This window comes from Dicentrarchus labrax, unplaced genomic scaffold (genome assembly GCF_905237075.1).
Source record: "Dicentrarchus labrax unplaced genomic scaffold, dlabrax2021, whole genome shotgun sequence".
NCBI lineage: Eukaryota > Metazoa > Chordata > Actinopteri > Moronidae > Dicentrarchus > Dicentrarchus labrax.
In genome coordinates, this window is record NW_026136712.1 from 5,139,453 (window position 1) to 5,156,907 (window position 17,455).

A 17,455-nucleotide genomic window follows, 5' to 3' on the forward strand; every position below is an offset into this window, starting at 1 on the left:
TTTAGTTTCTGAAAACAATTGCTTTAGATTTTATGTGTGTTTTCTTATAAAGTCTTGTAGTTGTTGAGCTTCAGGTCCTGCCCACAGTACTGATCACAGGCTGAAAAGAGCAAACCATGCATTTAAAGTCCTGTTGCATGAGGATGACATAATACACTATTAGTAACATTTAAACAGCAGTTTTCTTGGTGACTTATTTCAGATGTTACCGTGACAACCGCTGTAACCAAATGATTTCTGGAGTTGTGACTAAGCTGAGATGTTCAACAGACTGCAGCAGCAGTCATTCGATGTCTTGATGTGAAACACTGTAGCCAATTCTACTTCGGTATGCCTGGTAAAAGAGGCAAAAAGGCCATTTCAGATAGTTTTGTTGTTCACACTCAGATTTAGGTTTGCAACATTTATGCCAGCTCTTTGTCATGTTTATTTAAGTTAGCAATTTACTTTACTTATAGCTTCAGATTTAACAAATCCTACAGACACAAGTGTAGGTTACCTGTATCATCTGAGCATCATAACATTGTTACTATGGGCAACTCATTGTGATTACTCTGACAGGAGTTACCCTGGGACTTTTGGTTGAGATGGCATATCATTACATACTCACTCATACCTAACAATAGGCAGTGACAGTGGGAGGGAATAGTGCACGCACATGTGTGTGTACAGGAGCAAAGCTGAGAGTTATGGTTTGTGCTAATAGGCAGCTAAAGAACAGCACATAGCACCGTGGATCCTACAGCTTTCATCTCACCAGTGTGCCTGTTGCTACCATGGATTTAACACAGGCTTCCAAGATTTAATACTAGATGAGCAGTGTGGAATAATAGGCATTTTTATACAGCATCACTCAAAATTACATACAGTGCAGCAGAATAAAACTAGGACTAGAACTGATCTCATAACGATGTAAACACACAATTAAAGTTTCTACTGAGAGGCAGAGTGCTGGTGTAGCACCATAACAATGTATCACTATGCAAATACAGACTGCAATGGAGTGATGAAGTGAGTGTGAGGCTCATCATTCATGAAGCTGAATGTGATCACTGAGATTCAGAGTTGTATTTGTTGGAAGCAGTCAGCTGATAAACAAATCACTGACTGGTTTGCATATATATATATATATATATATATATATATATATATATATATGAGGTTGGACTTCAAATGAGGGTTCGAGGGATCACCAGCTGAACTACAGCGGTGCACAGTAACCTTGATGTCGCAGCAGCAGCAGCAGCAGCAGCTGGAGGTCCCGGGAGTCGCTGGCATCCACCGGGACGTGAACTTGCAGCCAAAGTACAGTGTGTGCTTCAGAGATGATACTCGCGCTCCGGCCAATTGTCAGACATGGACTGAGTACGGGGCGGGCTTTTTAACATTTGACATGAATCCCCAACCCATTTAGCTGTGATTCTTTTAACAAGAAAAAAGTATTTACAGTGAAGGTTCACCTGTTATTCCATTAGTTTTCCTTCCCCAAAATGCCCCATAGTGGGCCGCTGCAAGTATCAACACCCAGTTTAGAAAGTGTATTTCCTCTTTAAAAATATACTCTACAGGGGTCTATAAGTGTGCCGAATTACATAATGGTTTATATACTTCATAAAAAAGTACTAATTCACGATTAATGAGATATGGTGTGCAGTTAATAAGCGTCGCAACAGGGAATTGCCAGATTTTCGAATTGGGTTCAGCATTTAATCTTTTCGTACCAAAGCACATAACACGACCCTCTAATCTGTAATCCGGGTCATAAATTAGTTTGGCAGTAATGTGGTGAAACCCACCTCTTCCGCGTGTTTCCTCAGTGCTTTCTCTCGCTCATACTGGGTAACGAGTTGCTCGTTGTCCTCCTTCAGCAGCTCCAGCTCCACTTCGTGCTCCTGGTTGACAGCGAACACCGAGTCCAAGTTCTCCAGTACGGCGACGACCAGCGGCATCAGCTCCTTCACCACGTCCTCGTCGTATCTCTCGATTAGCCGCTCAAACTCGCGGTATATTGAACTGGCCAGACCTGAGACCCGCTCGGACATCATGGTCGAGCTGCCAGATTCGTCCTGATACAGGACTACGTCGTCCAGCTCCATTTTCTTGCCTCCACTTGCACTTCTTTCCCAGCTAACGTTAATGAGCTAGCCGCAAGCTTCAGCTGGCCAGAGGCTGTCCGCCTTTGCTACTTTCAGCGCAACAAAACGGCGTTCCTAAAACATAGCTCAAATGTTGTGTGTTGTACAGAAGAGACACTGTACTTCATAGACAGAGTCTGTATCCCTTTGTCGTCTGGACGGCTGACTTTAAAAGCTTGCTAGCCTAGTAGCTAGCAGTACTGAAAAGTCTTTACTTGGCTCCTGATTAGTTTCCCTGTCCAACAGATGAGCTCCTGCTGCTGCGTTCAAGTGCTGTCCGAAAGAGGGAGACGGCCTCAGTTCAACGACATAGCAAAGTAGTAAACACTGCAGAAAGAACGTCAGACTGTATCTCAGTAGTTACTGGATAACCAGAATATTAGCTATAATATTCTGGACAAATATAAAGGCAAAATGCACACATAAAAAAAGACACGAAAAGCGCTACAATGTTGATAAAAAAAACGTTCAGCTCATTAGTTCTTGTTGTTTAAAGCGAGAAGAATAATTTCATCTGTCCTGTGCTCATATATAGTTGCTGTTATGTGACGTTTAGAGGGCGGAGAACAAACCGTATCAACGACTGATTAAAATAAATGCAGTTTATTTGTAGTTATATCTTCATACAGACGTGAGAGTGTGCTTACAATCATTTTATCTTCCACTTTTATGTCACATTTAGTAGCCCTGCCATTTGATTTCTTCCATAAGTTCACAGCAAAGAGCAGAAATATGTTGCTGGGACAACTTTGATAAAGTGCACACTGCGCGCACTGGAATTGTCCGAGGTTAGAAATGGGATCTTACGAGGATCACTTGAAGATGTCATGTGTTGGTGACGGGACGTCGCGCTTACGTCACATGCTAAACACGGCTGATGTAGGATAGTGAATAAAAACTGTAGCTAATCCTCAGTGATCTATTCATTGGAAACATTTCATAATTACGTACACCCCTCCCAGTGACTCATATGGCTTTAGTCAAGAGATTAAAACATATTAGGCTTCTTCCCAACTTCCCTCAAAATGTAGTTCACTCGCATTCAGTTCAACAGGTTGCCTTTGCTTGACTTTTTCTTATTAAAAAAAATCTAAGGATGAAGAGTGTGCTTCACAAAAGCTTTTATTTGCATCAAGGAGTCCAGTGCATTCTATTGAGGATATTGAATAGTTATGCAGGCATCAGTTAAATCAAAATGTAATATGATACGGTACCTTAAAAAAAAGTAATATCCATGGCAAGTAAATAGGTTCCCACAAAATATAGTCGTAGTACAAAGTACAATCTTTCTACCGCTTACATTACTTATCGTTTTTTGTCGAACACCATGCACTATTTAAACTGCACTGTAGAAAATGCAGAACAAACCTTACTGTAAACACACTGTCTTTTTCTGCAAAGCAATTCTGTTGACTTTTCTGTGATGCATAGGCACTGTTCACCCTGATGTCTTAAGACATTAAACACAATACAGACAAACCACAGTTACTATACAATGAAGACGTAGCGCCTCAGTCCACATTCCGAGGTAAAATTTACCCCCTGTATCCTCTCGTTCTGGATCAGACTGCTCTTCAGTCCTCCCTACAGATAAGGAAGACAACATCGGGCACTTGCAGTGACCCGATGGCAGCTTGTACCAGCCGTACAGCACTCACACCAACATAAAATGTAGAACACTGACATTACAGTAAACCTGCAGCACTGTCAAATATTGTACACAACGCACATTCAAATATCATGGTTCATAAAGTTGCTCATTGAGTAACTGAGGGTTTAAATAAAACTAATTATCTAAATTAAAAGTGCAATTTAACAAAATAGTTGTGCTCCAACATGTTAACGAATCACATTCATTCATGGAGATCACAGCAGGGGCATCTCTATGGTTTCATGTCTTGATTACCAATACAATCCAGTTTCCCAGCGGAGACTCTGGGAGCACAGGAGTAAGGAGTCTCTATGATGCATTTCAGATAGTATTGTGCTGGCTGTTGTTTGAAGATGATGGGCAGAGGGAGAAGGGCCTTTCGCTGGTCAGACTGCTGAGGGCTCGGAGCACAGCGTCGGGCATGTGATCTGCGAGCATCCTGGGACTGATCAACACACTCCTGAACGCCATTTCATTGGACCAGTCTGCACGGTACCGCACCTGGGAAAAACAGGATCTGAGGAAAAAGACAGAGAGAAGTCTGATGCCCTTTCCACATGGCACTGATACACAATACAATATAAATATAGTGAGGGATTGAGGAAGGTTAGGTGCTATATATTTAACTATCATATTGGTTTTTGTTGAAGCCTTTATAGAGGTGTTGATTCAACTGTTCCTATTATTTTGTCCATTGATATATCAATGAGGGTTGGCTAAATAATACAAACAGCTCTCTGTATTCAGTTCAACTGAACCACAAACTAGATCCTAAAAAAATTGAATCACCACTTCTCATGTGACTGCCAGCATCTAAAACCATCTGTACCTGCTGAAACACTGAAAGTGTTGTAGCTGAAGTCCAAATATACTATACTATATCACTGAAAGCAGTTGAAGTTGCAGTTAAAATAGAAGTGCTGAAGATGGTTCAGTTGTAAGCACTGAATAATGTTGAAGAGTCCGTTTAGGTGGAAGCACCTGAAGGAGCTGAAATGACAGTGACAGTTGAAGTGCATAAACTGAAAGAATGTGAAGCGTCCACTAGTGTAAGTGTACGCAGTGAAAGCCAGTGGAGGACATTTTCTAAGTGGAGGTTGCAGGACTTTGAAGAGCTGAAGTTTTGGGGGATATTTTACTCCAGGATTAAGACCTGAAAGGGTTTGAAGTGGCAGTTGTGTGCGGAGCTGAGGTGTCAGCTGAAGTGATGAAAGCAGTTGACATTAAAGTCCTGAAAACAGATCTTCATTCAGTGCAATATTCCCTGCTCCCTATATATTAATCAACATTAGCTCAATGCAGATATATCTGTACTGCAAATAAACTGGAAGTAAAGAAATTCCAAATGATATGTTTTGATGTGGTGCCAGCCTTGTATAGTTTCTTCACCAGAGTGTAATGTCGAGTTCATTCTTTATCTTTATTTATTATTTATGTTATGGGATTAAAAAAAATAAAAATTATATCAGCCGATTTATCATTATTGGATTTTTTTAAACTCTCAAAAATTAGTATTGGCCTCAAAAATCCTGTATGGTTGGGGCTTTAGATGTTTTCTCCACATCCTACTAACTACCACTAGGGGGCAGACATAAAACCATTCTCCCATTCAGCAGCTCATATTTTCAGTAACTTTGCTATTTGAGAAATGAACTGTGTTCAGACCTCCGTGACGGCCCATCTTCTGTAATATGCAGAATGCGTCCGGGCAGGAACAGAGGTAAGTGTGCAGCCGTGTGGGCGGGCGAGTCATCCGACGCCAGGCTCTGATAGGATGAAGAGTGGCGAATCATCAGTGACTCCTCCCCCAGCAGCGGCTGGCTGAGCTCCTCCTCCCTCCTGTCGTCCATCTCAGTGGGGAAGTCATCTGGGTCTCCTCCGAAGAGCTCGTACCAACATCCCTGCAGCAGGATGCGGTACTGGAACAGAAAAATATCTGAAATTACCTTCAGATACTGACGGATAGCGTCAAGGTGTAAAGCTACACTAATGTCAGTGCTTGGAATGGTTTTTACCTTGGGCTTATTGCAGTTGGAAACTATCTTCAGTATCCTTCTCTTCAGATCCTCCATATTGGGAATGCTCAATCTGTATACAAAGAATGATAGCAGGTTGATTGAAAGAAAAAGGGAACACTGCAAAGGAAGAGCACAACTTACAAAGAACAGAGGAAAAGGGAGCGTGTGAGTTGCACTCATTTTCTCGTTCTCTGTGCTGGTAATAACAGGGTAGAGCCAAATATAGAGTCTCCATCACACAGTGGTCTATAATAGCCTGTGCACCACAGCTCATATTGGCCTTTTGAAGACAGGAGTCTGCAGGGCACACACATGATATCATATAGTGACCCACAATGAGCCAAACTGCAAGGATCTAACCAGTATCTACATACAATATGTATTCATAAAGATGTGTAACTTTGATTAAACAATATTTCTAATGGCTGGTAAGAATATACAGTAGTAACAAGATCTTACCTGGGAACCAGATCCTTTCCCAACACAACTGAGACCACAAAGTCCTTGGAGTAATCAGCTAAAGCTTTACTGTACATAACAAAACACAGAACAGAAAACTCTGTTACAATGGAAGTTGTGTCCAAATATTAATTTGGGTGGTACCTTCATATTTTAAGTCAAACCAGTGATCATACATGTAATAATACATTTTCAACGATGTTTTCTAATGTATTATGTCTCAAAGTAATACATGCCATAACTTCAAATGTAATAACTGACACATGATTGTGTTGTTGTTAAGTCATTTTTATACATCTTGATTATACTATACGTCCATGAACAAGAAATTAAACTTTGAATGTATTCCTTAAGATAAATGCGTTTGTTTTAAACTGTACACAAAGACTGGTTGGTGCAGCAGCATTTTGCATTTGAAGTCCATTGTCAGTTGTTTGCAGTGTTTCTGTACAGCCTTCCTTACCTCAGGAGCCCCCCTGGTGGAGAGAATGCGTAGCACTGCAGGGTGGGGAAGGAGTTGCGCAAGAGGATAGCCAGCAGTGAGGCTGTGCCAGCACCCAGACTGTGACCAGTGACGACTAGTTTATATTCCTGTAAACATAGAAACATCAAAACACATTGCATACTTGGAGGATTATTCATGATCTATTACTACCTCTGCAAAGGTTGTGTTATTTCCTTACAACAAATGGTCAACAAATATAAGCTCACAATATCACAATTCAATGATAGGTCTATCAGGAAAGAAATTTAATAGGAAAGAACCACACACAAGTGATGGATAAACAGGTTTGGCTGACTTCAAATGGACATACTAGCTCATCCTGTAATACAGAGAAAATTTGCATCTTTTATAGTTTATTCCTCTTGTAGATTATTGCTATAAAACTTGACTTTAACCTCCAAATCTCACTGGACATGGCTATTCTCTGTGTGTTGGTTCAAGCCAAATGAAGCTATTGTTACCAGAGCAAGAATGCAAATCAGCATCATTTCCCTGCCTTTAACTGTAACCCTCTCCCCAAGATAACAGCTTCCAATCTTGTGGTTACAGCCAGCAAAATAAAACACAGCGATGTCTACTGCTGCTGAAACATAGCTTCTGGCCTTATTACTCTTCTTACCGGTGCAATGGAGAAAGCCTGGTTAAGGATGCCATCGTTGACCAGCTTCTTGTAGATGTAACTGGCCGCCTGGCACATGCCCTGCAGACAGAAACACAGATGCATTAATCTCTTGGAAAACCCCTCCAAAAGACAGGTGGAGAGTCCTGTGTTTAAATGGACGTTCACCTTGTGAGCGTAGCAGGCTCCAGACACTCCTTCTATCGGCAGGTTCTCACATTCAGCAGACAGGTCTGTCAGGACGTCCTGCAGGACAGACACTGTGTAAGATAAACTGGCAAACTGATTAACCACGTATCACAGGGAAGGTTAAAGGCTACATCTAGAGTGGTTTTTGGGTATTGAAGAAAGTCCTGTGTTCATCAATGTTAGGAGAAATGTTTCACACTTGTGGACAAACATACGCAGAATAATTACAACATGTTTCAGCCAAATCCCCACAATAAATCTCACTTTCACCTTCACTGCACTGATACACTCATACTTACAGTCTCACTTCCTCCTTTAAATCTTTTTTCGGATACAAGCGCTATTTTAATTTCTTTTGAGGAGTGGTTCGTGACTTCAGAAGTAGATCAACTGTGACCTACATTTATCAGTCTCTTTCAACAAACTTCTGTCACAAACAGGGAAGTGATTCTGAACATTTAGAGGAAATGGGAGGAGAAGACCCAACAGTTGTACAGAAAGACTCATGAAAGCAAAAATAAATCACAGCTTTGTGTTTTTACACGTCAAATTCACTGTAAGTATATTATTATAGACTTCGTGGTAATACATTTCTCTAAGAAATATCTGAATGGGAAAAAAATCAATAAATACATCAATAAATAAACACACAAATTAAAAGTAAACACTAAAAAGCAACACTCACACCAACAGTCCAACAACACAGAATAAATCAAAAAAGAGTGCAGCGCTCACCCTCAGTGACAGCGTTCCTCTGACAGCCACCAGAACTGCCTCTCTCTTATGATCCAGAGCCACGTAGAAGGGAATCTCATAGATCTGCAACACACAAACCCCAATGAATATGGATGAACAGTTTGAGGCTACTAGGACAGGTGCAGACTTCTAAAGAATGAAACTGAGGGGACACTACGAACGCAGAGGAGTATTCCTGACCTACCTGGTTGTGGAAGCTGACGTAGATGAAATCTCTGTACTGCAAACCAGTGCTGTGCAGGATGGAGGAAAAATGACAGCCGAGGTGGTCTCCTCCAACGATGTCATACTCGGCCGCACGACTCCTACAGCTGATACACACAAACACGCGTTTTGATGAACACAAAGGCAACGTGAGACAGCTTTGCCAATGCTTATGGTTTTCTGGTTCAGGCAATTGCTGATTTTGGGCTCTCACTATTATTTTATCATTAAGGTTGTAGATTCACAAGAGGGTTTAACTGAGTGAAAATATCTACAAATCTAGTTTACATTTTTTCTCTTAGCTTTGTATGTCTCTGAAATACTTCTCTCTATAAGCTGAATCTGCAGAACCTTTAGCATGTAAAAATAAATAAATAAATAAACAATTCACTGCTTTTTGGGGCAGCCTATTTCTACCTTTAGTCAGCAGCTGTTGACCTAACCTGGCCAGTCTTGTGACCTGTCTGATAAGTGCAACGGATAGGTCAAGAGTGCTTCTTACCAGTCTCCACTGAGCTTGCAGGGTCCAGTAAGCAGGTTGGAGTAAATGTACAGCGGCCAGCCATAAGCTGCTGCAGCAAACTTCATACAGTGAGCTGCTTTCTCCAACTCCGTCTCCAAATCTTCTCCCTTCAAATCGTAAAAGACTATTTTACAGACTTGCATGACTTGGGAAGTTTTAATAGCTGGTTTACCAACATTCTTGCCTGCTCTGAGGTCCACTGTACCTACGTGATTGACAGACTCCTGTACTTACGATGGGAGAGGAAGGGCTGTGATCAACTACGACATCTGGGTCTCTGCTTTGCTCCATCTTATCCTGCTCCTGGTGCAGCAGAGCCAAACCAGCTGCTATGTCACTGGGGACCAGGTCTGTGTCCTGCAACAAACAATACCACATCTCACAATGGGTTTTGTGACATCACACCGCTTGACAAATTCACTTTAGTCTTTCGTGATGTTTTCTATTATAAACCTTACTTAATGTAGTTAAGACGTAAAGACAGAAGGAGAGAGAGAAGGTGTCCCTTACAGAGAAGAACCCGCTGACGAGCTGTGCGATGCTAGAGAATGCTGCTCTGTGGCTTTCGTCCTGTGGGAGACAACAGCACAGGAGCCGCAGCCTGCTCTCCCACACCTTGACAGCCAGGGAGCGAGCCGTGGAGAGGAACTGGTTGCCCTCGTTGCTCTCCATGTCTCGTACTCCCAGCGGCTCCATGGCAGCAGGCTGAGGACGGGGGTTACCCAGTGGGTCAAACACAAATACAACGCCCAACGCTGTGAACAGCAGGATGATCCAGCTGTTGTGACACAGAGAGAAAAGATGCTGGATCAGAACGCTTCTTCGACCAAATTTAAAAAAAAGGATGACACTGTGGACTCACAGCCCTGAACAACTACCTGGCAATCACTGCTGTGATGACAGCGCCCACGGTGGCAGGATCGCAGCCTTTGCTGTCATCAGACACCCAGAATGCGCCCAGACAGGCCCACACCAGCTCAGGGATGTAGAGGAGAGCTCGCAGGTACACCAGTGCAGGGATAGAGCGCCGTGGGCCGGGGTTTGTAATGGTACCTGAGAAGCAACCACAGATACCAGTGTAATTAACAATAGATGTACCTGTAAATGTACCTTTGCCCCTGAAGTAGGTGGATACTCTGAAATCCGTTATACGTTGCTACACACCAGTTTCCTACAGTTGTGTTCTGTAGCGCAGCAACTGTGTTGCATTCCTTCCTGCATTGCATATTGCAGAATAACCTCAATTTTGAAACTATTGCTGCTGCGATAGAACTATTATGTGAAAGCATTGTTACCCTGTGACTTCCCATACAAAAAGCTGTCCATGTCCTAGTTATCTTTATATATGAGGCTCACATAACTCTAATGTAAGAGACCTGATAAAACACAGCTGATTTACCTTGGGCACTGACGTAGACAATAGCACATAGTGAGAGGATTATGAGAGCTAGCACAACCAGCAGTCCAACCAGATAGCTGTGAAGAACTCCTCTCCCGTTACAATCAAACTGACCCTTGTGGTACATGAACAGAATCATGGTGCCAATCCACCTGAGGAGAGAATGACAGAGAGCAGAGTCAGTGAATGGTATTATGCCTAACTGGCTGGACGTCAGGTGGTAAAAGTAGTGAATCCTGACCATTAATGAAGGTAAACTACATACCAGAGCACCCGGACGAACAGTTCAAAAGACCCGGGGAAAACAAAGTCGTCACTGGCGATCCCCCACCGCCGACCAAACACCACGATTCCAGGCATTTTCTTGCAGGTAAACAAGCCCAAATACCCCACAGATGGTGATTAACCCACTATACAGTGGCTCGGATTCTCTTGAACAATGGACACGTCCAGTCATGCATGACTTCACTGCTACTGTGGGTGGCAACGAGCTTTACCCATCGGTGTCACATGCTAGCTACTTCCCTGCGTTGCTTATTAGCCCAAAAGATTTCTGCCCGTGTTAAAGCTAACGTTAGCTACACGATAACGTTAAGCATATGAGTATTCAAGCACATAGGTGTGTGTGTGTGTGTGTGTGTGTGTGTGTGTGTGAGTGTGCCCGCTAACGTAACTTAGTTTGACGTTCAATAAAAAAGCCCTAGGATAATGTTTGATGCCATATATTGCGGTTCGAGACCCGCCTACGCCTACCTTCACTGACATTAGGCAATGCTAACGACAGCTAGCAGAACCTGTACCATTGCGGGACTGGCGTTAGCTTCCAACATTAGCTATCAAGCTAACGGTAGCTAAAAGATATTAACGTTAGCTGTTCCGGAAAAAGTGCTGACTAATCCAACAGTATGACAAACACTACTATTGCTAATATGTCAACGTCTCGCTTTATAACGAACATGACCTGTTAATGTCAAAAACAAAATAACGGTAAAGATGTTTGTTTTGATATGCTGAAAAACAAGCAGTGTCCGTCCGTTGATGTTACCCGACTGCAACACAGACCGACGTACAACAGTTCCCGTCGTCGTCTTCTTCTTCTTCTTTTCATTTTACGGCGGTTTGCCATCATGTACCTTGAAGGTGCATACCGCCACCTACTGTACCGGAGTGAGCAGACATGGGTTTTAAATTGTTATCAAACATGCAAATGTAAGATAGAAATTAGATTTTTTTTGTAAAAAATGAAACATGTATTATTATATCTATAGTAATTTTATCTGCTCCTTCATTCCCTTTAATGCCAACATGGGCAAACAGAAGCTTACTACTCTGTGAAATCTAAACAGGCTCTGATACAGAAACCTCTGTGTTTCTTACCGTACATATGACAATAAACCTCTTGAAACTTGAATCTTGAATATATTTCTAATATTAAGTTTCCTCTTATTTATTTTATGGACTTTATACTGAATAGCACTGCAACATAATCTACACAGAATACCACTCTGTCTGGCATAACCACTGTAGTCCAGTAATTACTGCCAGCATTTGAGCTAAACGGATAAATGATCTACTTTAATGTTTGGGAATAGCATTTACAGGGGTTGGGAAGCTTAAATGCTTTCAGTCCATATTCTTCTGCTTTAATTTTAGTTCTCCACCATTACCCATACATTTACTATACTCCCCTTCTCGTAGCGCCGTTTTAGCTGGATTCCCTGTAAATGAATCCAATATGCCATCATTAAGTTATCCCTTCTAAGCTCTATAGGACTCTCTCCTGACTCTACCTGCATTGAGTCGATGGGGGAGGGCATATTCTGAGAGCTTTATTTTGTACTCTGTTTTATTGAGGTATTGATTATCTCATTGGGACCCTGTATATATACATTAGTGTTTGGTTATCCACTCCACGTTCCTGTCCAGCTATGGCTTGCATTAGATTAACCATTTCTTGCATTTAGTCTCCACTTTTTCAACATGTGTTCTTTCATTAAGCCAGATTCCCAGATATTTAAATATACTGACCTTCTCCATTGGTTGCTTGTAAAACTTTAAGACTGATTTTGCATCCCTCTCTTTCTTGTAAGATACATGTAACAGGATTTGCTTGGTGAGAGGTTGAATCCCCAGTTATATGACCACTGTGCTACCATTGCTTCCTTCATTTTGTCAAGGACTTATTCTGGTTTTCTTCCCCTAGTCCATATGGCCCCATCATCAGCATAAAGCGTGATTTATCATTAAATTCAATAGCACCTGACTACCTTATGGGATTCAATTGATGATCTCAAATACATGGGATATTTCTGATCTAACTTTAACCCTGAACTTTATCATAAGAGTTCCCATATTTTACTCCTCATTTTATTACAAATATCAGGTATAGTACATTTGTGTTTTTTTTTACTGCAGTAACTCCCCTTTCCTTTAAAATCACTATGTAAGACTAAGGAAGGATTTAGCTGTATATATAATATATAATATTGGATAGGTCTTATTTAAATAATTTTCCTAACTAAATTCATTGAGAACTGGAAATATTGCAATATTCGTAATAGTTCTTGAACTGGTTACAGTAGTTGCATGTTAGCTATTTGTGTGATTATTTGACAGGGACAGTGCACAGCTACTGCAGCACAGTTAGCTATGAGCTCATTTATATCTTTAACTATTCCCTGGGTAGGAGACAGAGAAAAACATCTCTGTTAGGAAATTAACACTGGGTAAGGGGTAACGTTTGCTATCAAGAGTAATTACAATACTAACTTGTAAGACATTACAGGTTCATATACCTATACCCATGATCATATACATAGCTTTCAGATAAGGGGACATATGGTTCCATGGTGTAATGGTTAGCACTCTGGACTCTGAATCCAGCGATCCGAGTTCAAATCTCGGTGGAACCTGAATTTATTTTGTTCTGAACTTCAAAGACAAAGCTAATGTAAAGTACCGTGTGTATTAGTGGCATGCAACGATATGACCATGCCAGCCATAGACACATTACATATGTATATACGTCTATGATGCCAGCGGCCACTCAAAGATATCAAGCGTCGCTTGGAGACAGCAGCTACATCACGTGGGACGTTAGCGACGTCAGTCCAACATGGCGGCACACATAGCACGATATTCTTATTTACTTTGTCGCAGCGCAGGAGTAAACGTGATACCGCAGTATGTAAAAACAAGGAGCGTTTTAATAAGAGACATTAATAACACTTTACAGCCAAGTGTTGGTTACGGGACACGAGGACCGGACACCATACAGGTTAGTTAAATAACACCAACAAATGTCTATGTATGTCAACCCGGTCTCAACTCTGTCCTCATTCAGGTACAGTACATCACACTAGAGTATTATGGGTAAACCAAATAAGCAGCCAGTGTATTGCCAGTGCCACATTTCACACCACAGCCACATAAACTCGAGGGCCAAAATGTCCCGGGTTAGGACAGAGGGACACAGGAGACAGATAATGCAGGGTGAAAACGATACCTGCGGATGTGCTGACTTCAGATGCAAGCAGCAGTACTAAGCTGTTTCCCCTCTCTGGACTCCAGAGGTCATTGCTGTGAAGAGATGAGAACAAATCAATACACTGAAATTCATAAAACACTGTGAATGTCCTGTATCATAGTCTGATGATGTCTTTAAAAGTGCAATGGACTTCTAGGTGAAGCAAGAGATTTTTTTGTTTTTGTTTTTTCAGGAAGCTCAAGTGCACATCCCAGTAGGTAAACATACACATATATATATATATATCTACTAAAGCAGAATAATAAAGTCAGTCTTTATGTGTTTTTCAACTATGTTTGTGCTCTCCTCCTGGCTCTTAGAGCGTCTGACAGTATCTTACAGCCGAAGTGGTGGTCCTGGTGGTCAGCACGTCAATAAAGGTGAGCAATCCTTGGTAGAAAAGAGCACATGCGCCAAAGTGAGAAGTAACACAGCTTGCACAAGGCCTTTAATCTTGAAGCTGTTCTATATATTCCTTTGAGTAATGACCCTCTCAATCCCCAGTCAACACAAAAACAGAGGTCCGGTTCCATGTGCATACAGCAGACTGGATCCCAGAAGATGTTCGACGGAAGATTTTCGAAAAGGTTTGTTTTTCCAATGCTGTGGAATCAGGATGAAAACTTATAGATATTAAGCTTCCATCTTTTACTATTTTCTCCCAAGGGATCGTCAACAGTAAAGCAGTGCAATAAGTATTTGAGTGACCTCCGGATTTGCTGATTTTTTTTTTTATCCCTGTCATTCTGAAACTGTAAGACCAACTGTACCAATTTTCTGCTTCGTGGCACAGAACAAAAAACGCATCAATAAGGCCGGCGAGCTGCTGGTGACCTCAGAGCTGAGCAGGAGTCAGCAGAGAAACCTTTCTGATTGTATCCAGAAGATTTCTGCCATCATAGCGGAGGCCAGCGAGAAGCCACATGAACCTACAGCAGAGGACATAGCTCTCCGGGCACAAAGGTACCACCCACCCAGCAGCAGAGCACATCATGTGTATCTGCATCCACCTTCATTACAAATAGTGTCTCATTTGTGTCTTTGATGTGAAATATGTTGTGCAGGTTAGAGAAGAGGAACAAGGAGCGACTCAACCAGAAGAAGATCCATTCAGCTATCAAGAAGAGCAGACGAGGGGATTTTGACTGACTGTTGTTTTTACCTCCCACCATTGTGTTGTCAATAACTACATATCATTTAGTCCAGGGTTTATTATTTTGTCTTTACTTTTCTGTAAATAAAAACTAAGTTGCAACATGTTTCTTGCTGAATACCAGAAATATGCAGACCAGTGTACGGTGTTTTCAAGTAAGCTACATCTATTGTTGACTGCTGTGCCCTGCATAGGCCTTTCTGCCGTACTGCCACTGCAAGCATATTTATCACCTATTCAGATATTAGGAAAAAAGATACATACAAGCCTTAAATGATTAACATTCTAAAAACCCACAATGGTATCTACATCATCTGTCAGATATCACCATTGCCCAATATAAATCCTGCCTGCTGTATATACTGTACATCAGTGGTTCCCAAACTGAAGTTTCACAGGGGGTCGCGAGGCCTTATTGATTTTAAGTTGTGCTAGAAAATGGAAAAAATATACACAGTAGGTCTATATCTCAGCATTTGGCTCACTTCTGTGAAGAAAAAAAAGGTAAAGTCAATTTTTAAGTAAACTGTCAATAATAGAAACATGGCTGAGCGTCAGGGACAAGAAAACACAGAATTTGTCAAAAAAGAAGCCTAGTAAGTATCTGTGATTGTTAAAAATGATAGTTCCCTAAACAGGAAGATAATGTGCTCAAAATTTAGATTTTAGAACAGTTAATATAATATGAAATATCCATAAATTAAGCAGGGGTCGTCAGTTTACTAAACTATAAAAAAGGGGTTCCTTAAGAAAAAAGGTTGGGAACCACTGCTGTACATAATCACCTACTTTATGTCTATCCATTCAATACGTACTCTTTTGAACTATTAGTATTTGTTTCCAATTTACAGAAACACTTGACTTTTATATAACCCTAGTATGGTGTTGGTCACTGTTGCTTTTTATATATATATATATATATTTATGTATACACCTTTTTTTACACCTATAAAGGTTTCTTTAATCAGAATCAGAATCAGATATATTGGCCAGGTATGTGCACACATACAAGGAATCTGACTCCAGTTTTATCTTGCTTTCGTTGTACAAACACAGACTAAGCATAAATACACTATAGAAATACACAAGCTCAACAAAATAGATATACAGTAATATGTACAGTTATACATGATAAAACTGAACATTTTTAGTATGTTTCTTTCTATTACCTATTTTTTTAACTTGTGTGAAGTTTCTTTGAGTTCCTAGAAAAGCACTCTATAAATAAAATGTATTATTATTATTATTATCATTATTATTACTATTAGACAGTAGACAATAGTGCAATGGTGCAGTGTGCAAAGGATGCTGAAATATTTTATGTGCAGGTTTCTTTATGTACATGAGGTAGGTGGATATGACAGTGTATTATATATAATGTATTAGAATGATGGTATTTATGTTTTAAAAAAGAAACAGAATTTCAACAATGGAAAAATACAAAAATAATTAATAGTAGTTAATACTATTAAAATGATAATAGGTAAAGGGCAGTTGCTCAAAGATGACAACACATTTTTTTCACTTAATTGTATTAATATATATATAGTGGGTATATCTTTGTGCGTCTTTGTTCCTGTTTTTGGCCATTTACAGTGACAATGTTTCTATTAAGGTCACATTATAAAGCAGTGTAACAATGTACATTACAGAAATGAAGGGTAGAGTTGAGTAAGTCACGGAATCAGGGGCGCTGCTTATTCTATGAACAAAGTTAAAAACATAGCAGAGGATGGTTTCGATCCATCGACCTCTGGGTTATGGGCCCAGCACGCTTCCGCTGCGCCACTCTGCTGTTCTGAAATCGTTGATGCTGAGGTACACCTTTAATGTCATCAGTCATAGTACGTGTTATGTATGTATTCTGTGTGTAAGTGTGTAAATGGTTGTTGATTATGCGTAATAACGTTACATGTTGGTTACATAAGTTTAGTGCACTTTCTCAGGTTAGCTTTGGCATAACGTTAGCTAACAAGATTTATCTCGATGCATGTTATCTTTGATTAATGGGTACTGACTTTGATAGGCTAATGCCAGTATGCACTAGCTACAACCCTTGGTTTGACTTCATTTACCGGATACAACCCATATATTTCCAAAAACAATGTACTACCTGCATTTCAAAGCGAGGGCAAAACACGACCACGAAGGGACTCGAACCCTCAATCTTCTGATCCGAAGTCAGACGCCTTATCCATTAGGCCACGCGGTCAGATTGACGGAACAAATGTTGTGCACACTACATATACTGACAATATGTATATGAGGAGGAGTAGGAACCCATGTATTGCAAAGGCAGTGAACTGAAAATCTAATTT

At 40.8% G+C, this 17,455-nt stretch overlaps 3 protein-coding genes and 3 non-coding genes across 10 annotated transcripts in view; 2 read left to right on the forward strand and 4 right to left on the reverse strand.

Annotated features, from left to right (window-relative positions):
* spag9b (sperm associated antigen 9b) overlaps positions 1-2,631 on the reverse strand; it is a 38,108-nt gene extending 35,477 nt beyond the window's left edge. For 2 of the 5 annotated variants that reach the window (XM_051416708.1, XM_051416707.1), the window contains exon 1: positions 1,797-2,631. In XM_051416708.1, the coding sequence (XP_051272668.1) occupies positions 1,797-2,096 (300 nt within the window). In that variant the 5' untranslated portion in view covers positions 2,097-2,631. The remainder of the gene's footprint in view (positions 1-1,796) is intronic. The other 3 variants (XM_051416710.1, XM_051416709.1, XM_051416711.1) reach the window with 2 other exon arrangements.
* Positions 2,632-3,239: 608 nt separating this feature from the next.
* daglb (diacylglycerol lipase, beta) lies at positions 3,240-11,527 on the reverse strand. Its single transcript, XM_051416715.1, has 15 exons — positions 10,724-11,527; positions 10,459-10,610; positions 9,938-10,112; positions 9,570-9,837; positions 9,294-9,416; positions 9,039-9,166; positions 8,517-8,643; positions 8,312-8,395; positions 7,556-7,633; positions 7,388-7,468; positions 6,727-6,854; positions 6,264-6,332; positions 5,802-5,874; positions 5,452-5,705; positions 3,240-4,303 (listed from the first exon to the last, which is right to left on the reverse strand). Exons 1-15 carry the CDS (start codon positions 10,816-10,818, stop codon positions 4,108-4,110), a joined length of 2,031 nt encoding a protein of 676 aa, XP_051272675.1. The 5' UTR covers positions 10,819-11,527; the 3' UTR covers positions 3,240-4,107.
* Positions 11,528-13,298: 1,771 nt separating this feature from the next.
* On the forward strand, positions 13,299-13,370 carry trnaq-cug (transfer RNA glutamine (anticodon CUG)). The gene has a single exon. It is a non-coding gene; the product is annotated as a tRNA-Gln (tRNA).
* A 163-nt stretch (positions 13,371-13,533) lies between these two features.
* Positions 13,534-15,239, forward strand: mrpl58 (mitochondrial ribosomal protein L58). The gene is made up of 6 exons (XM_051416716.1): positions 13,534-13,735; positions 14,178-14,202; positions 14,305-14,364; positions 14,489-14,571; positions 14,778-14,947; positions 15,049-15,239. Exons 1-6 carry the CDS (start codon positions 13,574-13,576, stop codon positions 15,131-15,133), a joined length of 585 nt encoding a protein of 194 aa, XP_051272676.1. The 5' UTR covers positions 13,534-13,573; the 3' UTR covers positions 15,134-15,239.
* A 1,621-nt stretch (positions 15,240-16,860) lies between these two features.
* trnam-cau (transfer RNA methionine (anticodon CAU)) lies at positions 16,861-16,932 on the reverse strand. Its single transcript has one exon. It is a non-coding gene; the product is annotated as a tRNA-Met (tRNA).
* Positions 16,933-17,276: 344 nt separating this feature from the next.
* trnar-ucg (transfer RNA arginine (anticodon UCG)) lies at positions 17,277-17,349 on the reverse strand. The gene has a single exon. It is a non-coding gene; the product is annotated as a tRNA-Arg (tRNA).
* Between the last annotated feature and the right edge of the window lie 106 nt (positions 17,350-17,455).

Excerpts from the sequence above, each read along its gene's own strand:
- daglb (XM_051416715.1), bottom strand. The coding sequence starts at position 10,818 with ATGCCTGGAATCGTGGTGTTTGGTCGGCGGTGGGGGATCGCCAGTGAC. Across the intron at positions 7,634-8,311 it reads GAGGAACGCTGTCACTGAGG|GACGTCCTGACAGACCTGTC; the intron begins GTGAGCGCTGCA and ends TCTGTCCTGCAG. Across the intron at positions 6,855-7,387 it reads AGGCTTTCTCCATTGCACCG|GAATATAAACTAGTCGTCAC; the intron begins GTAAGAAGAGTA and ends CTATGTTTACAG.
- mrpl58 (XM_051416716.1), top strand. The coding sequence starts at position 13,574 with ATGGCGGCACACATAGCACGATATTCTTATTTACTTTGTCGCAGCGCA. Across the intron at positions 14,203-14,304 it reads TCAAGTGCACATCCCAGTAG|AGCGTCTGACAGTATCTTAC; the intron begins GTAAACATACAC and ends CCTGGCTCTTAG. Across the intron at positions 14,572-14,777 it reads GACGGAAGATTTTCGAAAAG|AACAAAAAACGCATCAATAA; the intron begins GTTTGTTTTTCC and ends TTCGTGGCACAG.